Here is a 26,182-nt window from a genome sequence, read left to right on the forward strand (position 1 = left end):
CTTCTTATTACGACAAAATAAAAATCACCAATCACCGGGACGCATGGTCAAATGATGAAAACATCAGTAGCCTTAACATTATGAGTGCCAAGTGACCTTGATAAATAGTGAAAATCAGCACAAAGGCATTGAAATAAAAAATGTATTGGTCACATACACATGGTTAGCAGATGTTAATGCGAGGGTAGCGAAATGCTTGTGCTTCTGGTTCCGACAGTGCAGTAATATCTAACAGTTCCACAACATCTACCTAATACACACAAATCTAAAAGGGGCGAATGAGAATATGTCCATATAAATATATGGATGAGCGATGGCCGAGCTGCATAGGCAAGGGTAACGATGTACGCTGAGAGTCGGGAAGCAAGTTCAGAGAGTGAATACATTGAATTAATAAATTAACAAAACAAGTAACACAAACAGCACACTGACATGAGACAGCTACAATGATGACTGGGGAAGAAACCAAAGGGAGTGACATTTAAAGGGCAGGTAATCGAGGAGGTGATGGTGTCCAGGTGAGTGTCATTATGCGCGTAACGTTGGTGACAGGTGTGAGCCCTAACGAGCAGCCTGGTGACCTAGAGGCCGGAGAGGGAGCACACGCGACAGCAAGGTGCGATAGATGGTATAAAATACAGTTGAAGTCGGACGTTTACATACACTTAGGTTAGAGTCATTAAAACTCGTTTTTCAACCAGTCCACAAATTTCTTGTGAACAAACTAAAAGCCGGTTAGGACATCTACTTTGTGCATGACACAAGTAATTTTTCTAACAATTGTTTGTAGACAGATTATTTCACTTATAATTCACTGTATCACAATTCCACTAGGTCAGAAGTTTACATACACTAAGTTGACTGTGCCATAAAAATGATGTCATGGCTTTAGAAACTTCTGATAGGCTAATTGACATCATTTGAGTCAATTGGAGGTGTACCTGTGGATGTATTTCAAGGCCTACCTTCAAACTCAGTGCATCTTTGCTTGACATCATGAGAAAATCAAAGGAAATCAGCCAAGACCTCCACAAATCTGGTTCATCCTTGGGAGCAATTTCCAAATGCCTGAAGGTTCCACGTTCATCTGTACAAACAATAGTACGCTTGTATAAACACCATGGGACCACGCAGCCGTCATACTGCTCAGGAAGGAGACGCGTTTTGTCTCCTAGAGATGAACATACTTTGGTGCGAAAAGGTCAAATCAATCCCAGAACAACAGGACCTTGTGAAGAGGCTGGAGGAAACAGGTACAAAAGTGTCTATATCCACAGTAAATCGAGTCCTATATCGACATAACCTGAAAGGCCGCTCAGCAAGGAAAAAGCCACTGCTCCAAAACCGCCTAAAAAGACAGACTACAATTTGCAACTGCACATGGGGACAAAGATTGTACTTTTTGGAGAAAAGTCCTCTGGTCTGATGAAACAAAAATAGAACTGTTTGGCCATAATGACCATCATTATGTTTGGAGGAAAAAGGTGGAGGCTTGCAAGCTGAAGAACACCATTCCAACCGTGATGCACGGGGGTGGCAGCATCATGTTGTGGGGGTGCTGCAGGAGGGACTGGTGCACATCACAAAATAGATGGCGTCATGAGGAAGGAAAATTATGTGGATATATTGAAGAAACATCAAGACATCAGTCAGGAAGTTAAAGCTTGGTTGCAAATAAGTAACCCCAAGCATACTTCCAAAGTTGTGGCAAAATGGCTTAAGGGCAACAAAGTCAAGGTATTTGAGTGGCCATCACAAAGCCCTGACCTCAATCCTATAGCACATTTGTGGGTTGAACTGAAAAAGCGTGTGCGAGCAAGTCGGCCTACAAACCTGACTCAGTTACACCAGCTCTGTCAGGAGGAATGGGCCAAAATTCACCCAACTTATTGTGGGAAGCTTGTGGAAGGCTACCAGAAACATTTGACCGAAGTTAAACAATTTAAAGGCTATACTACCAAATAGTAATTGAGTGTATGTAGACTTCTGACCCACTGGGAATGTGATGAAAAAAATTAAAGCTGAAATAAATCATTCTCTATACTATTATTCTGACATTTCACATTCTTAAAATAAAGTGGTGATCCTAACTGACCTAAAACAGGGATTTTTTTTACTAGGATTAAATGTCAGGAATGGTGAAAAACTGAGTTTAAATGTATTTGGCAAATTTTTTATTTTATTTTACCTTTATTTTACTAGGCAAGTCAGTTAAGAACAAATTCTTATTTTCAATGACGGCCTAGGAACAGTGGGTTAACTGCCTCAGGGGCAGAACAACAGATTTGTACCTTGTCAGCTCGGGGATTTGAACTTGCAACCTTCCGGTAACTAGTCCAACGCTCTAACCACTAGACTACCCTGCCGCCCCTAAGGTATATGTTAACTTCCAACTTCAACTCTATTAATGATATGAGTAATGTAAGATATGTAAACATTGTGTGGCATTATATAAAGTGGCATAATTTAAAGTGACTAGTGATCCATTTGTTAAAGTGGCCAGTGATTGGGTTTCCATGTAGGCAGCAGCCTCTCTGAGTTAGTGATTGCTGTTTAACAGTCTGATGGCCTTGAGATGGAAGCTGTTCTTCAGTCTCTCGGGCCCAGCTTTGATGCACCTGTACTGACCTCACCTTCTGGATGGTAGCGATGTGAACAGGCAGTGGCTCGGGGAGCTGTTGTCTTTGATCTTTTTTGCCTTCCTGTGACATCGGGTGCTATAGGTGTTATGGAGGGCAGGTAGTTTTCCCCCAGTGATCGCGTTGTGCAGACCGCACCACCCTCTGGAGGGCCTTGCGGTTGAGGGCGGAGCAGTTGCCGTACCAGGCTGTGATACAGCCCAACAGGATGCTCTTGATTGTGGATCTGTAAATGTTAGTCAGGGTTTTGGGTAACAAGCCAAATGTCATCAGCCCCCTGAGGTTGAAGAGGTGCTGTTGTGCCTTCTTCACCACACTGTCTGTGTGGGTGGACCATTTCAGTTTGTCGTTGATGTGTACACCGAGGAAGTTAAAACTTTCCACCTTCTCCACTGCTGTCCCTTCAATGTGGATAGGGGGGTGCTCCCTCTGCTGCTTCCTGAAGTCCACGATCATCTCCTTTGTTTTGTTGACGTTGAGTGAGAGGTTGTTTTCCTGACACCACACTCCGAGTGCCGTCACCTCCTCCCTGTAGGCTGTCTCGTCATTTGTGGTAAATTACGTTGAGTGAGAGGTTGTTTCCCTGACACCACACTCCGAGTGCCCTCACCTCCTCCCTGTAGGCTGTCTCATTATTTTGGTAATTGACGTTGAGTGAGAGGTTGTTTTCCTGACACCACACTCCGAGTGCCCTCACCTCCTCCCTGTAGGCTGTCTCGTCATTTTTGGCAATCAAGCCCCATACTGTTGTGTTGTCTGAGAATTTGATGATTGAGTTGGAGGCATGCATGGCCACGCAGTCATGGGTGAACAGGGAGTACAGGAGTGGGCTGAGCACGCACCCTTGTGGGGCCTTAGTGTTGATGGTCAGCGAGGTGGAGATGTTGTTTCCTACATTCACCACCTGGGGGCGGCCTGTCAAAGTCCAGGACCCAATTGCACAGGGTAGGGTTGAGACCCAGGGCCTCCAGCTTGATGTTGAGCTTGGTGGGTACTATGGTGTTGAATGCTGAGCTGTAGTCAATGAACAGCATTCTTACATAGGTATTCCTGTTGTACATGATGGGATAGGGCAATGTGGTGGCAATTGCGTCGTCTGTAGTTCTGTTAGGGCTTTATGCAAATTGAAGTGGGTCTATGGTGGCCGGTAAGGAGGTGGCCGGTAAGGAGGTGCTACGGGATGGTATGGTGGCCGGTAAGGAGGTGCTACGGGGTGGTATGGTGGCCGGTAAGGAGGTGCTACGGGGTGGTATGGTGGCCGGTAAGGAGGTTATCTTTGCCTTCTTGGGTACAAAAATAATGGTGGCCATCATGAAGCATGTGGGAACAGCAGACTGGGATAGGGAGCGATTGAATGTGTCTGTAAACATACCAGCCAGCTGGTCTGCACATGCTCTGGCATTATAATGAATTATAATGGATGTGTCAATATGACAGTAGTAAAAAATGGTCAATTATTGTCAGCTCGTGCTTACATTGAGTGCGTCTTTGCGCAATGGAATCAGTTGGATTTAATTTAGCTGTTATCCCTTGTCCTAACAAGTTGATACATTCTTCGTAACTGTCACTTGCTTGGCACATTAACATACCTTTGTTTGCTTGTATTGCTTAATAGTCTCCGGTTTTTGGCTGTGCAGGTGCCTTATTTTGCACAGAGGAAGGGTTCTCCCATCTCACTTCATTCATGGTGCCTGACTGGGCTTGTTTTCTTTGCAGTAGTTGTTCGCCAATGACAATGAGGTGAAGAAATTGTCCATGGTGAAGTGAAGAAATTGTCCATGGTGACATTTCTCCCCTTGCCAACAACATAAGGTTCTACAAGCCTCATCACCACATTCTCCTGTACTCGCTCACCTTCTGCCCCATGTGAATCTTTTCCCAGGTGTTGAAAGCTGTTCAGCATGTACAGTTACGCATGCTCTCACTGTGTAGCCTACTCCAAGTAGGTCAGAGTAGACTGATAAGACTACTTGGATTCGTGGACTGATATAGGGTACATACCATTTAGAGATTATGATTAGAGTATACCAATGCAATAGAATGGCCCGCCCTGTTCTTCATTCACAATTGGTGATTACATCATTAGGCATCGTTCGCTTCCCCTCGCTCATCAACTTACCCATTCTCCCTTTCTCCCACATCATACTTTACCTCGTTTATTTCATCTGTTGTTATATGGGTTAAAATTAGTTTTGGGATACTTTAGGATCAGTATCGAGGCAGTTATCGGCGTGATTATCAGCTGGGGAGAAGGAGCGGAGCAGGCCAAACTGTTGGGAAAAGGAGGGTCAACGGGGGAAAACCATTCAAAAAATGAAAGGTTATAACTCCAGTTCTGTGTGTGATATTAAGATTCTAACACTGACGATGTGTTATATAGACTTATTTTGGAAAAGTAGCAGTCAAAATAACTGCAGTTCCAATGTTAACAATGATAATATAGTCCATTTGTAAAGTGCTTTTCCTTAGTTTCTTGCTTTGTTTTGTTTTGGTTTTCACTAGTTTTGTTACATAGTGAACTTAGACTTTTACAGTTGATAACTCATCTCCTTCGAGTTGAAACTTCTTGATATAACCCCAATTGATTGTTTGACTAAATATAATAATGGACAGTGTTTTCGTGTTTTGTGTGTGTGCTTTATGTGTGTGTGTGTGTGTGTGTGTGTGTGTGTGTGTGTGTGTGTGTGTGTGTGTGTGTGTGCGTGCGTGCATCAGATGTAGCCAACAGACGTCTGTACTGGGTGGACTCAAGCTGCACCTCATCTCCAGCGTGGACCTGAACGGGGCTCACCGCCGGACACACCTGTCCTCTTCAGAGAGACTGGGACACCCCTACGCACTGGCCGTGTTTGAGGTGAGAGAGTGTGTGTGTGTGGTTTTGCCGGTGTGTGCCGCTCTAATGGGAACATCTTGCGAGTGAAGGGTTGAGCGAGCAGAGGAATGAGCTAGGTGTCTGTGGAAATGCTTTTAATGAGCTGAAATAAAGGCCGATGAGAAGTTGGAGACACAGATAGAGGGTGGAAGGGAAGGAGAGAGGTAAAAGATGAAAAGAGAGGGGAAGGGGCAGAGAGAGAGAGAACTTTATTCTGGAAAAATAAAGTAATAAAACAATGATCTATGTGGGTTAAGATGGGAAATGAAGGCCTGACAATTGTCTATTCAATTATATACTTTCAGTTAGGGTTGCATATTATAGTAACTTTCCCAAAATTCCCAGGTTTCCCAGTTGGAAGATTACTGGAATCAGGAAGGAAAGAGCAGGAAATCAAAAATCTTACAACCAGGATTTCTGGAAAACCTGAGAATTTTTGTAAAGTTACCAGAATTTTGCAACCCTTGTCCCATTTATCCGAGGATCAGCCAGGGTGCACAATAACTATTTGTGTAACGCCAATAGTTATACAAGCTACAAAAGTTAAAGGGGTAGTTCACCCAAATTACAAAATAACACATCGGTTTCCTTAAAGGCCCAGTGCAGTCAAAAACTAGTTTTATATACATTTCCATACTATGAGGTTGGAATAATTCTGTGAAATTGTAAAAGCTGAAAATTGTAAAAGCTGAAAATTCAGCCTGTTTTGGTGGGATGGAGCTTTGGTATGGTGTTAATAGACAAATAAGAAAGAATGTTCCAAACCTCTCTGCCAATAACAGCTAGTTTTCAGTTTTCCCCATCCCCACTCAGACATTCCTAGCTAAATTATTTATTGAGAAATTGAGCTTTGCCAAGAAGCTATTTTTGTTGTTTTTTGACCATTTATTTGAATAGAATCACATTAAGGCACTTAATTGTTACCCAGAAAGGATTTGATATTGATATAAAAGCAATCTATGGACTAGGTATGTTTACCTGGCCACTGTTTCAAATGCTAACTTTTTTGCGTTTGTTGCACAAATATATTAGCATTATTAGCATTTTCACACATCATGTCCAAATCATCCCTAAGTAACTTCATTGAGTTACACAATCAACTTGTGATTTTTTTAACCCTATTTCGAGGTATCCAATTGGTAGTTATAGTCCTATCCCATCGCTGAAACTCCCGTAAGGACTCAGGTGAGGTGAAGTTCGAGAGCAGTGCGTCCTCCGAAACACAACCCAGCCAAGCCGCGCTGCTTCTTGACACAACACCCACTCAACCAGGAAGCCAGCCGCACCAATGTGTCAGAGGAAACACCGTACACACCTGGCGGCCATGTCAGTGTGCATTGCGCCCGGTGCAGCCTCAGGAGTTGCTAGTGTGTGATGGGACAGGAACATCCCTGCCGGCCAAACCCTCGTCTAACCCGGACGACGCGGGGCCAATTGTGCGCCGCCCCATTGGTCTCCCGGTCACGGCCGGCTTCGACAGAGCCTGGACTCGAACCAGGTTCTCTAGTGGCACAGCTAGCACAGCGATGCAGTGCCTTAGACCACTGCGCCACTCGGGAGGCCTTAAGGATGATTTTGACATGAAGCACAAACATGCTAATATCAATATCTAGACATTTTTTTTTTATGTCTTTCAAATATCATTAGTTTCCGACTTGACTGTCCCCATTACCCTCCTGAGACAGAAACTCCAGAAGTAGAGACTGTAATTAATGGCTCTACACAGACGGGAGCGATCATTACCCTGGGCTGCTATCTTCTCCTAAACAAATATCAACACACGTTAGATTTTTTTTATTTTTTTTACTGTGTATGTCTTTCATTGCTTGACTGTCCTTATTGACCTATGCAGACTAGGGACCCCAGACGGAAAGACATTCAAGTCATTGAATGGTGTAACGCTGACTGACGGAGCTATCATTAGCCGGGTGCTGCTGTGCCACGCAGCGCTTGATGTCTGTGTTTCGTCTCCCACTGCTGTGTGCGCGGGTGTGTGTTTAGTCTATGACTGCTGTGTTTGTTTTGTCTTCCCCTCTGGGACGACAGACTGTGCGGAATAAACAGAGGAGTTAGTGGAGAGGGAGCTGAGAGCTGCCCAGAGCTCTGTTGTTGTTAGTGACACACACACTGCAAGCAAGGGCCACAACATTGGCACACACAGATGCAAGTGCGTGGGCACATATACACACACACACACACACACACACACACACTGCAGTCAGGGCCACAACACTGGCACACACATGCATATTGATGTACACACATACAGATTATTGCACGTACACACCAATGCTCGTATGCACACACACACTGCAGGCACAGCTATGACACACTGGCATCCACCCAGATTAAAGTTTTACTGCTGGCCCTAGTCATATCGCACACAGACAGGCTGGCAGCTGGGTAACGGGTGGGCCAGAGGGAAGTGTCTATGTGATGTGTGTGTGCTTATGCATACACAGCATGTGTTTGTGCGTGGTGCATTTGCTTGCTCCCAAGTAGGGCTGCGGTGGTCATGAAACTTTAGAACGTCTACATCGGGGATCATCAACTAAATTCAGCTGTGGCACAACTTTCTATTTTGCGGATGGTCGGGGGGCCGGAACATATTTACTAATAATTTGGGGACTGAAAATTGACGGCAAGAAGCCCAAACAGATATAATATTAGACTAAAACATAACAATTTTATACCTTGCTTACATTTGTATACCATCACATATACTGAACAAAAATATAAACGCAACATGTCAAGTGTTTGTTCCATGTTTCATGAGCTGAAATAAGCAATTCCAGAAATGTTCCATATGCACAAAAATATTATTTCTCTCAAATTTTGTGCACAAGTTTGTTTACATCCCTGTTAGTGAGCATTTCTCCTTTGCCAAGATAATCCATCCACCTGACATGTGTGGCATATCAAGAAGCTGATTAAACAGCATGATCATTACACAGGTGCACCTTGTGCTGGAGACAATAAAATGCCACTCTAAAATGTGCAGTTTAGTCACATAACACAATGCCACAGATGTCTCAAGTTTTGAGGGAGCGTGCAATTGGCATGCTGACTGCAGGAATGTCCACCAGAGTTGTTGCCAGAGAATTTTATGTTAATTTCTCTACCATAAGCTGCCTCCAATGTCGCTTCAGAGAATTTGGCGGTACGTCCAAACAGCCTCACAACCGCAGACCACGTGTAACCGCGCCAACCCAGGACCTTCACATCCGGCTTCTTCACCAGCCACCCGGACAGCTGATGAAACTAAGGAGTATTTCTGTCTGTAATAAAGCCCTTTTGTGGAGAAAAACTCATTCTGTTTGGCTGGGCCTAGCTCCCCAGTGGGTGGGTCTATGTCCTCTCAGGCCCATCCTGAGGCTCTCAGGCTCAGACTGCGCCGCTGCCCAGTCATGTGAAATCCATAGATAAGGGCCTAATTAATTTATTTCAATTGACTGATTTCCTTATATGCACTGTGCATTTTCTTTCATTCTGAGCACCGTAGGTGGACGCTCGGCTTGGGCAATATACTGTTTATACCGTATACCGGGGTATTCTGAAATACCGCCGATATGATTTTCAATACCGTTTAAAAAAAAATGTACTGTAACTCAGTAACATTTTTGAAATTGTTGCATGTTGCATATTTTTGTTCAGTATATCTCTCTATTATGCGTGGGAATACTTTGGAACAGATTTCCAAAATTAAAATCACTTGGAGCTGATATGCTGGGGTTTTTATATTATTTTATGTCCAACAATAAAAAAGAAAAGGATTGATTACAAACAATTTGCAGAAATCTTGGGGGGTTAAATCAAATCCTGCAGGCCACCAGTTGAGGAACCATTTTAAGAAGTGTAATAAATCCATTTAATAAACACCATCACAATAATAAAGCCATCACAAAAAAATCCATGATTTATTTTAGGCAGGTCTTAAGAAATATTATGATATGAAGAAAATATATTTCAGAAGAGCATATTCTGGAGTTGGCCTTGTGTTACTGATCTGGCTATATGCCTTGCCACTGGCATAGCCTAGGCTGTAGGCTAGTTCATTTAGCAGACAATATTTGCTTATGCCATTATTTTATATTATTTTAGAGTAAGAAGAATACAATTTGAACATAGCTGAATTAAATTAAGGATATTGTTCCCCAAAGGATTTCTGAGCGATTGTGCACATTGAGCAGCTGTTGAGTGGTTATAAAAAGTGCTAATTTGAAACAGGTCTTATATGCTTAATATAGAGTTATTCAGCTACTTTAGTTGTGATACAAACCTTAGAATGTATTTTAAATCAAAACATATATGGGCTGCATGATGCAACTAATTTGAAAAAGTCAACAACAACAAAATGTATGGGCTCTGTTTATTGCCTCAGTAGACTGCACACGGTTGGGCATCAGTCTCATTCACAAGCGATACTATTTTCACCTATCAGACTATTCATCAATTGAATCTTGTCTTTACATATACAAAATAATATGTGTGGAATTTGTTTCGATCTACAATGGGCCATTATCAAACGGGACATGTAATCCGTGTGCTCATATGCCAAGTTGAGAAATAAATATAGTAGCCTAGCAATATAGCTGGGATCCTCCTCTTTTGAATAGAGGCAGTCAAAACATATTTTTTTCACACGTGATTGCATATAGAAATGTTGCGCAATTCCTGGGTTTATATGAAAACGTAATTCATTCCACGCTTTGACCAGCTATTTGAGGAACTGGCTCTCGCTACGCGACAGGTGATGATGCCCTGTTCCCAGAGAGCTACCCTCCTGAAGGTTTTTGCTCCAACCTCAGATGTTACTAACCTGATTCAGCTTGTCGACCAGCTAATTATTAGCTTTGCATCCAAAATGCGTCCAAATGTCTGCAATTGTGTTTGGCTTTGACTTTGAAACAAGATCCACAACGACCATGGAATGTTTTAGTTTGGAACGGGACCTCTAACTCCCATCAATTATCCTCGTCATTCAGATTACTCAAATTCAATCATGTTTGATTTTCGATTTTATTTGCATTGACGTCAGAGTGATTAGAATGGTAAAAAAAAAAGACTGCAGAGTACCAGGCTATTTGCGACTTGAGGGCCGTTAGCAAATCAGGCTATTAACGGCCGTCAGCGCCATCCATTTACAGAGCGCCGTTTTGGAGTAGTTACCGTGACTCAACGGTCACGTGGAATTTGACAGCAGTCATGACTCGTGACCACCGATGTGGCAGTAACACAATCACCGTTACAGACAAGTGTGTGTCACTTTCATCTCTCATTGGGACTGTCACAGCCAGTTTAGCCATTGTGGTTAATGACACATACCCCACTGCCTTATTCCACTGTGGTAATGACATATACCCCACTGCCTTATTCCACTGTGGTAATGACATATACCCCACTGCCTTATTCCACTGTGGTAATGACATATACCCCACTGCCTTATTCCACTGTGGTTATGACACATACCCCACTGCCTTATTCCACTGTGGTAATGACATATACCCCACTGCCTTATTCCACTGTGGTAATGACATTTACCCCGCTGCCTTATTCCACTGTGGTAATGACATATACCCTGCTGCCTTATTCCACTGTGGTAATGACCTTTATTCCACTGTGGTAATGACATATACCCTGCTGCCTTATTCCACTGTGGTAATGACATTATACCCCGCTGCCTTATTCCACTGTGGTAATGACATATACCCTGCTGCCTTATTCCACTGTGGTAATGACATATACCCTGCTGCCTTATTCCACTGTGGTAATGACATATACCCCTGCTGCCTTATTCCACTGTGGTAATGACCTTATTCCACTGTGGTAATGACATATACCCTGCTGCCTTATTCCACTGTGGTAATGACATATACCCTGCTGCCTTATTCCACTGTGGTATTCCACCACTGTGGTAATGACATATACCCTGCTGCCTTATTCCACTGTGGTAATGACATATACCCTGCTGCCTTATTCCACTGTGGTAATGACATATACCCTGCTGCCTTATTCCACTGTGGTAATGACATTATACCCTGCTGCCGTATTCCACTGTGGTAATGACATATACCCCATCTGCCTTATTCCACTGTGGTAATGACATATACCCCGCTGCCTTATTCCACTGTGGTAATGACATTATACCCCGCTGCCTTATTCCACTGTGGTAATGACATTATACCCCGCTGCCTATTCCACTGTGGTAATGACATTATACCCCGCTGCCTTATTCCACTGTGGTAATGACATTATACCCTGCTGCCTTATTCCACTGTGGTAATGACATATACCCTGCTGCCTTATTCCACTGTGGTAATGACATATACCCCGCTGCCTTATTCCACTGTGGTAATGACATATACCCCATCTGCCTTATTCCACTGTGGTAATGACATATACCCCGCTGCCTTATTCCACTGTGGTAATGACATTATACCCCGCTGCCTTATTCCACTGTGGTAATGACATTATACCCTGCTGCCTATTCCACTGTGGTAATGACATTATACCCCGCTGCCTTATTCCACTGTGGTAATGACATTATACCCTGCTGCCTTATTCCACTGTGCAAATTCCTAAAGAGACTGCTAACTCTCCGCTCCTAACTCTCCGCTCCTAACTTTGCTGGTGGATTGGAACGGAGCTTTTTACAGCCCAATTGAATCCACAGTAGAGCTCTACTTTTAAAAGTGCAAATCCTCTGTTGCATTGGTGCAGTAAGTAGCTAAAAGGGAAAATGTGTTCTTATTGAAAGCTGCTACAAATGTAAGACCAGTAAGAAAAAGCTTCTGCGGGAGGGTGGTTAATAATACATTCCTTATTGTCCATTTTGTGAGAGGAGGAAATGTCTTTCTACTCTAACTGACCATGTTTGACAATGTTAGCTTTTTGTTAAACATGCTCTACTTCAGTTTTATTAAGTGGATTGTAACACACACACACACACACATGCAGACACACTCTCGTGCACATTCCCCCTATACACACTTCTGTACCACAGGATGTGCTGTCTCGCCGCCGCACTCTAATGGGGATTAAGCCCATGGTTTCCACAGCAACCGTGGCACGATGCCAGCTCCCCTCCGCACAGCATCTTCCCGAAGGCTGATAACGTTAGGGGAACGTTCCGGTAAACAGACAGGATATAATGAAATAAACAACCACAAGGTGACGTCTGGTTGCAGTCAGAGTTTGTTTAACCTCCCAACGGAGGAGCAGTGAGAATGCTCACCCTTTACGGTAGCACTGATGAGATCTCGGCAAGGATTTCTGCAGAGAGGGCGATAGCTAGACAGTTTTAACTGTAAAAGTACAGCTTATTCACGTAACATCGCTTGAGAAGTCAGTCTGTCTGTCGTTCTGTTTTGTCTGACAATCAAATGTGTTTTTACAACAGCATGTTCCAAAAGTCCTTACTCTGGCTAGCCGCTCTAAAAGTCTTGTACTAGCTAGCTCAGCCTTTTATAAATCAGGCGAGAGAGACGACAAACTGCTCTCTGTCTACTGCATTCTTTTTTACAGATACCTATACACAATGCTAATTGACATAATTTTTTTTACTATGCTTTCATTGCCTCCCCTCCCTTTCTCCTGCCTCTTATCTGTCCACCTCCTCTTACTCTTTATCCCTCTCTCCTTCCCTCTCCTCCTTTTTTCTTATTCCCTCTTTCCATCTCTCTCCCCCCTGTCAGGACCGTATCTACTGGACAGACAGGGAGAGGGAGGCGGTGTACAGCGCTAACAGGCTAACCGGCCGAGATGTCAGCACACTGGCCGAGCACCTCAACGACCCCCACGACATAGTGGTCTTCCACCCACTCCGACAGCCCCAAGGTGTGTGTGTGTGTGTGTGTGTGTGTGTGTGTGTGTGTGTGTGTGAGTGTGAGAGTGAGAGCAAGTAAGAGAACAAAAAAAATAACTTGTTTTCTCTGTTCTGTCGGTGTACCTTTGTGTGTGTGTGTGTGTGTTTGAGAGAGAGAGAGAGAGAGAGAGGGAGAGGGAGAAAGAACAAGAAAGAGCTTGTTGTCTGGTTGTTTATCTGTGTCCCTAGTGTGTGTGTTATGCAATGCTTCTAGTACACTTCTCCCTATGACTGTACACATGTCCTTACCTGAGTACACAAGGTGTGAGTGAGTCATTCTTCCTCTGTGATCCTTTGAGGCACACACACACACACACACACACGGCAGGAAGCCTAGCGGTTAAGAGTGTTGGGTTGGTGGTTCGAATCCCTGAGCCGACTCTGTCGATGTCCCCTTGAGCAAGACACTTAACCCTAATTGCTCCCGTGAGTTGCTGCTAAATGACTAAAATGCCATATAACACACAAACTACACTAGTTCCACCTGGTCTTCACAGATTGATCCCTGGTCTCATGTAACAGACCCATCACATTATTACATTAAGAAGCTAGTATTTACAAAGATCAAATGTGCCATGTGTATCTTAACAGTGCAGTTACACCAGAAACTACTATGTAGTTTCATGTTTTTATTATATGAATAAGTGAACAGTTTGCCTGGATTATCAATCATTCAAATGTATTTTATAAGTCCCTTTTTAGCAGCCGCAAAGTGATTTACAGATACCCAGCTTAAAACCCCAAAGAGCAAGCAATGCATAGGCCGACTAGCAAGGAATTCCTCAGATCTCCCCTGGCACGTTGGTTATTAGCCTATCTAGCTTGGTGTCAAAGTCAGCTAGAGAGACTCTCCTTACCCCAATGCGTCCGAGTCTCTGACTGTGTGTCTCTTTGGCTGCGTTTACACAGGCAGACCAATTCTGATATTTTTAGACCAATCAGATCAGCTCTTTTGCCAATAATTGGGCAAAAGATCAGAATGAGGTGCCTGTGTAAACACGGCCTTTTGTATTTCTGTCTCTGACTGTGTGTTTCTCTATTTCCCTCTCTAAGGCCCAGACAGCTGTAACTTGGGCAGTGAGGCCAACGGTGGCTGTGAGTACCTGTGTCTCAAAGCCCCCCAGATCACAGAGCACTCTCCCAAGTACACCTGCGCCTGCCCCACAGGACAGGACCTGGGGCCCGACATGCGTGGCTGTGTGCCAGGTGAGAGTGTGTGTGTCAGTGGGTGGCTGTTAGTGGAGGCTGGTGGAGGGAGAAAAGGGGTGATGGGCTCATTGGGTACCATCCATTCATTCCAACCATTACCATGAGCCTGTCCTCCATTTCAAAGTGACACCAGCTTCCACTGATGTGTGTGTTTTGCAGACCCCCGATATCCGATCTGGAATGAGGAGTCACGACCTCTGCTGGTCGGCTACTGCGTAGCAACCTATCAGTGCCAAAAGCCTTGGTCTGCCCTAGAAAGCCTATGTAAATTACGATCGCCAGAATGGCGAAAGTGTGTTTTTAGACGCCCATTTTGGTTTATTATATCAAGGTCGATCCCCACTGTGAATTATTTTTAAGTTCGCTACAATATTTAATTAAATATTGATCCATTCTGACTACTACATTTGTCGTAACACAGAACCACATGCTGACAGACCAATCACAGGCCGGTAGGCTACGAGGAGGCTTGCCCTCATGCAAGCTCTTTGCACATGTCTCTCAGGCAGGATTAAAATGACTACATCGACCATGATCCTTTGATAGTTCCGGTCATTTTCTCTATGATCCTTAGCAATTTTTTGGTGCCATTCAGCCCCATACAGCAATATGGCTCGCTTTAAATACAAAAGTATGTGGACATACTCAAATTAGTGGATTCGGCTATTTCAGCCACACCCGTTGCTGACAGTTGTATAAAATCGAGCACACAGCCATGCAATCTCCATAGACAGACATTGACTTTCAACATGGCACCGTCATAGGATGCCACTTTTCCAATAAGTCAGTTCGTCAAATTTCTGCCCTGCTCGATCTGCCCCGGTCAGCTGTTAAGTGCTGTTATTGTAAAGTGGAAACGTCTGGGAGCAACAACGGCTCAGCCGTAAGCTCACAGAGTGCTGAAGCACATTGCGCGTTAAAAATTGTCTGTCCTCAGTTGCAACACTCACTACCGAGTTCCAAACTGCCTCGGAAGCAACGTCAGCACAATAACTGTTTGTTCGGGAGGTTAATGAAATGGATTTCCATAGCCGTGCAGCCGCACATAAGAATAAGATCACCATGTGCAATGGCAAGCGTAGGCTGGAGTGGTGTAAAGCTCACCGCCATTGGACTCTGGAGCAGTGGAAACACGTTCTCTGGAGTGATGAATCACACTTCACCGTCTGGCAGTCCGACAGAGAAATGTGGGTTTGGCGGATGCCAGAAGAACGCTACCTGCCCCAATGCATAGTGCCAACTGTAGAGTTTGGTGGAGGAAGAATAATGTTCTGGGGCTGTTTTTCATTGTTTGTCCTAGGCCCCTTAGTTCCAGTGAATGGAATTCTTAACACTACAGCATACTATGACATTCTAGACAATTCTGTGCTTCCAACTTTGTGGTAACAGTTTGGGGAAGGCTCTTCCTGTTTCAGCATGACAAAGTGAGGTCCATACAAAAAGGGTTTGTTGAGATTGGTGTGGAAGAACTTGACTGACCGACACAGAGCCCTGACCTCAACTCTACCAAACACCTTTGGGATGAATTGGAATGCCGACTGCGACCCAGGCCTAATCGCCCAACATCAGTGCCCAACCTCACTTATGCTCTTGTGGCTGAATGGAAGGAAGTCCCCGTAGCAATGTTCCAACATCTAGTGGAAAGCCTTCTCAGAAGAGTGGAGGCTGTTATAGCAGCAAAGGGGGGACAAACTCCATATTAATGCCCATAATATTGGAATGAGATGTTGGACGAGCAGGTGTCCACATACTTTTGGTCATGTAGTGTACTTCCGGCGCCATCGGGAGTTTTCCATAGTTGAGGTTTGATTGAGTAAAACTCTATTATGATGATCTTACTGTTCTAATCTTGTAAAACAGCTACATATAGTTGATATGGCATACATACAAGGATGTAATGTAACTAATTGTATTTCCTTGTTCTTTTAGTAAATGAGACTATTACCACACTGTCGCCATTCCCCACCGGCTCGGTAGCCATCATCACGACAAGTATCGAGGAGGACAAAGAGGACTCCCATTCCACTTCTGGGTTGTCCCAGGCAGATGCCGGGGTCCGCCACCTCACCCCCGCCCCCTCCAGCACCCCAGAACTCCTCCTCATCGCCAAACCTGGGGCAGAGGTGAAGGAGAAAGATGGCCGGCGTTTGGATCACACCACCTCCACCACAGTAGGGTCTGGGGACACTAATGTCATCAAGGAGGACAGCAACCTCTCTCACCACTGTAAGTGGCCATCAATGTGTGTGTGTGTGTGTGTGTGTGTGTGTGTGTGTGTGTGTGTGTGTGTACCTGATATGTATCTGTGTGTTCTATGTTTAATTGACATGAATTTGTAGTAATTACCTACAGTTCTTGAGCAAGATCGCAATATTTAATATTTCAGGAACCAGCTCTTTGTAGACCTGTTGATGTTCTAGCCCTCCTGTCAGATTTGGAACTGGTTAGGACAATGAGGGAGAGGGGGACAAGTAATTACCTACAGCTATTATCATGGAAGTGTGATTTCCAGCAGTTTACAACGATGCAATGATCAGTTCACCTGAATTTTACATGATCATATTTCAGAAACCATCTATTTCCTGGACATTATGGGAGCAAATGCCACTCTATTCCCTATATGCACTACTTTCAACGAGGGCATATAGCACACTATATAGGGAATAGGGTGTCATTTTGGGCACAGCCAGAGTGTGTTATCTGATGAAGCTTAGCCTCTTCCACCACCTCTTTGTCTCCTGACAAATACTGCTTCATTTCCAAACCAGGGTTTCTGTTACCTGGCAAAAGCCCCCCCAAAAGAGTGTTGCCCAATGCAAAATAATGCTTTTTATTAATTGATAGAAATACCAGTCGATGGAAATACGTTTGATCTGTAGGTTAATTTGCATGCTTTTTTATAATTCAATTGGCCTGTGTGTGTATTTTCGCTAGTTGTCATGTATGTTATTTATTCAACACAACAATCACACACGCACAGCATATAGAGTCTATTTTGAGCGGGATTTCTCCTGCAGCTCCTCAACATGTGCTTTTATAAGCCCATTCATTGCGCAACAATTCTAAATGCAATCGCCTGTTAATAACAGTTTTGGTGAACAATTAAAAAGAGCTACTATTTTGTTTTCTGAACTGGTAATTGAAGCTCGCCTCCCCATTCACCATTCAAGTGCAGGCGACAGGCTATCAGCGAGTCACCCACCGCTTTGTAATGTGAGCTGGAGACAGTATGCGTTCTGAAAACATACTTAATGGTTTGAAACCTGCATGTTTTATTTCATATTATGATGATGTCTTGCCTTGCTTCAAAGTTGCTTTTTGCCAAAAATCTGACCACAGAAATGTGGAGGCAATTATTTTTATTAAGACTTCATTGTCGGCACGTGAATTTCAAGCTCCGGGAAGCTTACAATTATCCTACCATTGCTACCGATCTGCGTGCCGTTTATGATTTTCCTATGCGCATTTTTCGTTTCTCAAAATCATTGTCATGTGGTTAATTGTAAAAAATCTGAATTAAATTGATACCAATCTAAAAGTAAAAAAATGCAACTCATTTGAGATCTCCAGCCTCTGCCATATGGACACATTGATACGCCGCGATCCATTGGCAGCTAAAGAAACGAGCACATGGAACTCACAGCCTATTGGCCAATGCAGCAGTAGGCCTATAACTTCCACTGCTCATTCACACCGAGGATGGGTGACTATTGAGGGGGAGATTGTTGAAAGAAAATTCAATAGTCTACTCTGGGGAACTATAGTTTTAATATAATATAATTCGCAATGGGTGTTATTAAAACAGACTTCGCTGACTACTGCGTGAGGTGAAGAAAAAATGACTTGGAAGCTCAAGCTTATTAGTGGGGGTGATGTGGTGAATTAAGAGAATCAGAAATCCAACATCCACAAATGGTCCCTTTCCTAAGTTGTTTCATCTTTAGATTCCCACTCTTTCTAAATTTTTAACAGAGATTTTTATCTCTCTCACATATGGAACCTCTCTCATCAGGTGCGCTGTTTAGAATGGTGTTTTCCTGCGAATTTCATTTTGGCAAATGTTAGAAACTGACGTTTTATCGGTTATTTCATTACAGGGAGTTGCATGTTCTGTTAAGATGAGTTACCATAATCAAAATGGGATTCCTGAGCACCGTGGGTGGACACCCTAATGGGTTACAAACCCAATCCAAATGGGTCTGGTAAATTTCTCAAATGGCCGGTAAATTACAATCTTCCCGGTCACGTTGTCTGGTGCCACATTTTCCTAATGGAAACCCTGTTCCAAACGCACACACACCTAATAGCAGGGCTAACCACGCTCTCTCTCTCTCTCTCCCACTTTTATTTTCTTCTCTGACACTCCCTATCGGTTTTTCTCACTCTCTCTCTCTCCTTTGTCATCCTTACTCTTTTTTTTAACCATCTGTTTCCCCCACTCCTCTCTCTCTCCCCTCTCTCTATCTTATGGCCCTCTCTCTCTCCTATGTCCCTCTCTCGCTCTGTCACTCCTATGTCCCTCTCTCTCTCCTATGTCCCTCTCTCTCTCCTATGTCCCTCTCTCGCTCTGTCACTCCTATGTCCCTCTCTCGCTCTGTCACTCCTATGTCCCTCTCTCGCTCTGTCACTCCTATGTCCCTCTCTCTTTCTCTTGCCTCCATGCCGCCTCCTCTGTAGCTGGAAGTGAGCATTTTCTCCTGGGGGAGAACCTGACAGTGGCAGTTCTGGGAGTAGTCATCCCTATAGGTAAGTACATGTCCTCTATCTGTACCCCCACAGGGGCTGCTTCTCCTGTCTGACCGGCTATATTTAGTCTACTCCCTACTATGCCTGGGTTCAAATAGTATTTTAAATCGTTCAAATACTTTGAGTGTTTGCCCTAGCCTGCCTAGAGTGCCAGATGGAGGGTCCATTAAGCCAGATATGTTCAATCAGGCATAGATAAAAGTAGTTACAATTATTTCAAGTAGTATTTGAACCCAAGCTTGCTATATTTAGTCTATTGTCTACACTATCCACTGATCCTGGTTCAGTTTGGACCAGAGGGACCATGCCTAGAGACATGGCCACTCAGAAACCATTGTGTGTCTGTGTCTTGACATTCTGCCACTGCATATCCATTCATTTATTGTGTGTTGGGCGCGTTCCAACCAAAACAAACATGGTGGCAGGCGGGTTTGTTTGGATATATTATTGCAGGCAGTCAGAAAACACGCATTCCAAATGGAATAATACTGAGTGAAACAGTGGGGGAGTACATGGATTTGTCCAATAAGAAACGCTTATTTATTTTTTAACACAACCCTATGCTACTCTTCTTTTCTGGGGGCGCTGACCGCATATTGAAGGCATTTGGGAAATGCCAGTCTCTCCTGCCCTTCTAATGACAAGGGTGATGGGCACACAGGTCAGCGGGGAATTAGCCAATCAGTCTAAATAACCCAGCAATTTTTAGGTTGCCCCCCTTCACCTGGCAACGCCTCTCCTCTGCATTAAGTATATAAATATTATATAAATATTATATTGAAGTAGCAAATTAAGTCATGTTAGCTTCCAGACACACTTCTCGCTCAATACTTAAATGTATTAGTCAAATATACAACACCAAAAGATTATAGTCAATTCTCAGTTTAATGAGCTTGCTGGAAGCGTGCTGGACAGTTGCGGTTCCTCTGTTACAAACCGTACTTCACTGCCCAAAAGTCCAAATTCCAACTGTTTTTCATGAATACTGCCTCAAGCTCAGTTTTGCCAAGATCTCTCAGAAATGTCCCATCTGGCTTGGCTTGGGGTCATGGGTACACATACCCTAGTTGGCTCCAGAAGTTCTGTGACAACTATATGGCTACCTGCCTACAAACCATGCTCTTCGAAGTTATGAGATTATTCCCTGATCATAATGTCAATTGATCCGCCAAGCCTAGCACAGAAATCCCCAGCAAAAGGCCAGTTCACTCTGTCCCCTCCCCCTCTGTCCACCCGCATGTCTTGATTTGCTATACTTCCACTCTGTGCCTGTCATCTCACGATGCTCATGGTCCAACAACATTAACACTCCTCCATCTTCCCCGTGTCCCCCCATCCCTTCCCCCCGCCACTGTGTGTTAAACGCATGCAGTTCCTATTGTTGCCACAGTGGTCTTCGGTCTGCTCTGCACTGGCGTCTACCTGGTTTGGCGGAACTATCGTGTAAACTCTACCAAGAGTATGAACTTTGACAACCCCGTTTACCGCAAGACCACAGGCGAGGGCGAAGAGGACGAGATTCACATCGGACGGACGGACAGTGGCATGAGCGGCCAGCATGGGCATCACCCGTACCCAGTTGGAGTGGGGTGTGGCGTAGTCGGCGGGGGCGGAAATACATGCCCTCAGTTTATCGCTCTACCACTGGGTGGCAGTATGCCCGACCCGGGGACTCACTGGTACACGGAGCAGCCTATGCTGTCCACTACGGCTAAGTGAGGTGGGCAAAGTGGGAGGATGGAGACTAGACTAAATGGCTGCTCAGGGGGTTAATTTTCAAGATGGCTGCTGCTCAGGCGCACACACATGCACACACACACAGTACCAAGGTCAGGGGTCACTCACTGAGTCTGTTCAAGGGATGGACATATGATGTTCTCATCACATCCAGCCATTCGGGACCATGCTGTGCCAATTCATCACACAAAATTGACAGTTTGACACTTTCTAAGGTTTATTTATGTTATATCAGAGTTGGGGTTGGTTCGGTTTGAATTCCTGTCAATTCAGTTCTTGAATTCTCTATGAATCAATTGAATTTAGATCACTGGACTTGAGTTGCAACTGAGTCGACACCAATTCTGGATGTTTTTCATCTACTTTTGATCAATTTCAGCAGTATTGAGCTGTGCTATCTGTCTCACGTTTAAGGCCGAGAGGAGTTCCAAAAGAGTCATTTTGCCCTTGACGTTATAAATCTATGCTCTCCATTTTATATCCCTGGTGGATCCTCATTCTCTGGCTTTTTAGGGGGAGGTTTAAAATGAGGGCAGCACCTTAGTTGATGGGACAATCTGTATAGTTTTAAGCTATTAATTCAACACGTTTTATCGTTCACCTCACGAATACTAAAGATGTCATGGTGTTTTGTTATTCTGGTCAGGGCTTTTGTCTTGGAGTGGAGTGAAAGGTTTGAGAGAGGTTGTTGTGTGTGTATGTGTGTGTGTTTGCATGTAGGTGTGTGTACCTACTCTCTACAGTTCTTCTTTGACATTATCCTTATTGAACCTAAAAGGCTACAATAGGGCAAGCAGGGCAAAGGATCGTTGAGAAAGTTTTGTGGCAGCTTTGGGATCCAAAAGAAAGCGTAAGGCTTAGCGAGAGAAGCCTTTGTAGTAATTAACGGTAGGCTGGATTTTTAGGCCCAGTGAAGACGTCTAGCTAGTGGCTAACAGTATCCGTGTTAAGGCTTTTGTGTGTGTCTACGACATGTCTCTAGACAATTAGGATGCGGCAAGTATTGCTGGTCAAATCTACATTTCATTTATACTCAGGCTGACTGTCTGTAGATCATCACTACGGTGAAAACGGTTCTACTTTGACCCTGCCACAGTGTCCATTGTCACGAGTAGATAGAGCCACTGGCGCTACATAACCATGACAATAAATTCCAAACGCCTGATTGACAGCTAGCTAGCTTGCATTAGCATACAGAATATACATACATTTAATATTATGGACGACTGTATTTTTTGTAGAGCATATGTTAAGTTTAGTTATAGTTTAGCACCCTTGTCTCTTTGCCGTTGGGAGTGAAGACTCCAAAGATTCTCAACAACAATAAAATCCTGGTTAGCAATTGGTAGCCAGCTTAATTCAACCTGTAATTAAACTGACTTTAGCTGAGCTGGCTATCTTGTCAATCTAATTCCAGACTAGGTGTGAGTATGAGAAATCAAACAAACAAAAATGAATCTCTTCTCAGGAGAAAGGCAGCTTCCTCTTTGTTTTCTCATTTATACGAAGGATAGAATGTAAGTCACTATCACGTGACAATATAATGCTCATGATGTCAACTTTGTGTTTATACAAACAAACCAAGTTTGTAAATATAATTTAGATGATATCACTGCAACAACATGTCAATAGATGGACTAAAAACCAGCCTTTAGGTATGATAATGAGAACAGAGTTGGCTAGAGCAGAATTAGCTAGCTAGAAGGCTAATGTTTAACTAGGCTAAAGCAGAACCAGATATGGCTAATGGCTACCAGGCTAATGCTTAGCTAACAGTTTGAGAAAAGCAATTAGAGGGTTGTTGTACTGAGGTGAATCATTTAGGCTATTATTCTCCTCTTTTTAGCTGTTTTCCATGGCCACAGGTGAATTTGTCATCTGTTATTGTTGATTTTATTTCCCCTTTATCTACTCTCTTTGTCAGTACAACACACACACACAGAGTCACTCACCCTTAAGAGATCACACACAGGGGGTATTCTATTAGTATCCCCATTAGCTGTTGAGATAGCAGCAGCTACTCTTCCTGGGGTCCACACAGAACATGAAGCATGACATAATACAGAACATTAATAGACAAGAACAGCTCAAGGGCAGAACTCCATAAATTGGACGGAACTACAGAAACAGCATGCATACTCACTCGCCCTTCACAAACACAAGCATTACACTCACCCCAAAGACAGACAGACACACACACACACACACACACACACACACACACACACACACACACACACACACACACACACACACACACACACACACATGACATGCTAAACACAAACATCCATGCCCCTGTCTTCATTCTTTGAGAAGATGTCAATGTGAGCTTTCATATAGGAGGCACTCAGTCAGTGGGAGGTCGACTGCTGACAAAAGGCCCCTGTCAGCTATTTTGGTGGCCGACATCACTGTGGCAGATTTTTTTGGGTTGCTTCCTAAATGGCACCCTATTCCCTTTATAGTACACTACTCTTTTTTCTTTTTTTTTTTAATTACCAGGACCCATAGGGCTCTGGTCAAAAGTAGTGCACTATGTAGGGAAAAGGGTGTCATTTGGGACACGTCCTTAAACAGTAATGAGGTTCAGTCAGGTTGGATTCTCCTGTCAGTAAACACAACTGTCTTTTGTCCACCTCTCCTTTTGTCCTGTCCCGCACATTGGTGATCCGCTCAGAAAATAGACATTTCTGAGTCCCCTCCATTGTAGTATTGTCGATCACGGTGATGGGATGAAATAGGATTTGGTAAGAGCCAGATTGAATAGGTGTGTGTAGTGGGGGTGGATACGTGTGTGTGCCTGTGTGTGTGTTTATGCGTGTGTGTGAGTATTTGTGTTCATTTCACAGCCATATTGGAAACGTTTTGTACACTTTGTTGCCCAGCCCTCTCAGAATGCCTTCTGTATTGTGTGTGTTGCATGAGAGAACGTGTGCGTACTCATGCGTGTGTGTGTGTGTGCGCATGTTTGTCAGAATGAGTGCATGTGAGTATGTATGTTCTTGGGACCGGGGTAGCTGCGAGGGTGTTTTTTGAAATCATGATTTGTAAATACATTTTCATATTGCAAACCAGTTTTTGATAAAGTATTATACAATTCTGTAAAAGACAAATATGTACATAAGATTTTAGATAAGAATAAAGTGTTGATGACAGTATATTAATTTATTTGTATAAAAGAGCACTGCATTCCCTGATTGTACGAAATATGAATTATCCGCCCAAGTGTTTTGTGTTGTTACTTGGTCTTGCTTCATTTGATAACCTGTTCTCTTTCCAAATGTGTACTTCTTTATCAGTACAAGTAATACAACGTGGTTCCTCATCAATATCTTCCCGTATCTCATTGTTTCTCAAGCCCAGCGTTTTATAATATGAACGATTTGTTTTCTGGGGCCTTTTTCTCTCTCTCTGTTTTTTTGTTGTACTGCTGTTTCGCTGTGGGAGATGGGTTCTTTTCAAACAACTTCTGTAACATGCAAATAAGAACATCTGCACCCAGAATTGACAAAAACGGTCTCGCTCACCTTTTTATTATTTCATGAAGTTGTTCTTAAATATCTATATATTGATATATAAAACTTTATTGCAAATCTCTTCCCGGTGTCTTTTTTAAAAATTTCCCATCTCCTCTTAATATTTGTATCTTCATATGTTTACAGACATCATTTCTGTCAAGAGCACCTATCGAGACACCCAAATACATTAGACTGACCAAGAATCTCTGGGACTTTCGGCACGGTCTTATGTGGACTGCGTCTGCACTGTAGTTATAGAGTAGTCCATTTGCGATGCCTTCTGTTAAAATGGCGTAGCTGGCGAAAGACACTGGACATTGCAGGTGTGTATTCAAGAGCAGGGAGTGAGAGCGGCCGCGAGCAAACCAAGTCACAGACTCCGCATCGTTGCTAACTAGCAAAAATTGTCTCATTCCACGAGGATGCTAACTTTTGAGGCAGCCATTTTGACAGCCCGAAAAGTTAAAATCACCATTTATCTGCATAGTTATTTTATGATCCCCATTTAAACAGGAAATCATGCAGGATGCATAGGGAGCCCAGTTGAACTTTGGGCCAGACAGGGATACGTCACAGATGTTGGTCCTCCAGACTAGAGCCCAGATGGACACCTTAAATCCGAGCCCCGTGAACACTGGTTGGGGATGAGGGAGAGGATGGAGCTCTTCATCCTACTGTGACAGTGATATGCATCACACACACACCAGATACTGCATGTCATTTATATTCATACGGTATGTCTCTCTTTATATTTATGTGGTTTTGCAGTTGTTGCTGGATTCCGTAACAGGGATGGAAGTGTGTGTGGTTCTGTGTTGGTGTGCTTGCATGCTTATGTGCGAGCGGGCGTGTGTGTGTGTGGCTGTAATAGATACAGTATATTGCTGACTCAGTCTCTTCTTTGTGTGATGGGGATGCAACACTGCAGGCGTGGGGTCAGTGTGACAGACAGCAACAGGCATCCTGGGGATCCCATGGGGAATTGTGGGGCTTTGCTGCCATGGCGATAAAGCCAACCACGTGCACACACACACTCTCTCTTTCACTATCACACACACTGCCTCTATCTCAGTCTTATTTCTCACACACAATTTCCATCTCTCCATGCAGCCAACCCTCACACATACATACACATACCAGCATAGAGAATGAGACCTACTGGTCCAGTACCAAGAATTCATATAATCTATTATGGCTGACAGGGCATTGTATTTCAAAGTGTAAGCGCAAGGTGGATTACTTTGAATGCTTGTATGATTATTATAATACTAGTAATGGATTGGAGCTTTTTGTAAATGCTAAAAGCATTTTGGCATTTCATGGGGGCGGACTCACCTTATCCAGATGCACTGCTACCAATGAGTAGCACTCACCAGAAAAGATTGTGTGTCATATTACAAAGGGATTGTATACCTCCTAATCCCGTACATACAGAATGTACGTGTCTGAATTGAAAGACATTCAGCCAGGACAGCATTCATTGCATGCATGCAGTTATAACAGAATGGTAGCGCCATCCGCTGGCCATTTATGTCATTACATAGACAGAGTACAATGGATGTCATGTGTTTTGCCCCATATCAATGCAAAATCA

At 43.7% G+C, this 26,182-nt stretch overlaps 1 protein-coding gene across 1 annotated transcript in view; it reads left to right on the top strand.

The window, feature by feature from the left end:
• Window positions 1-24,667, top strand: part of LOC112259574 (low-density lipoprotein receptor-related protein 8-like) — a 174,201-nt gene extending 149,534 nt beyond the window's left edge. The window contains 7 exon segments of the mRNA XM_042328564.1: window positions 5,355-5,384; window positions 5,387-5,493; window positions 13,206-13,347; window positions 14,429-14,581; window positions 16,514-16,810; window positions 19,262-19,330; window positions 20,703-24,667. Coding sequence (XP_042184498.1) covers window positions 5,355-5,384; window positions 5,387-5,493; window positions 13,206-13,347; window positions 14,429-14,581; window positions 16,514-16,810; window positions 19,262-19,330; window positions 20,703-21,049 — 1,145 coding nt within the window. The 3' untranslated portion in view covers window positions 21,050-24,667.
• The last annotated feature ends 1,515 nt before the right edge of the window (window positions 24,668-26,182 follow it).

Source organism: Oncorhynchus tshawytscha, linkage group LG10 (assembly GCF_018296145.1).
Source record: "Oncorhynchus tshawytscha isolate Ot180627B linkage group LG10, Otsh_v2.0, whole genome shotgun sequence".
Classification (NCBI taxonomy): domain Eukaryota; kingdom Metazoa; phylum Chordata; class Actinopteri; order Salmoniformes; family Salmonidae; genus Oncorhynchus; species Oncorhynchus tshawytscha.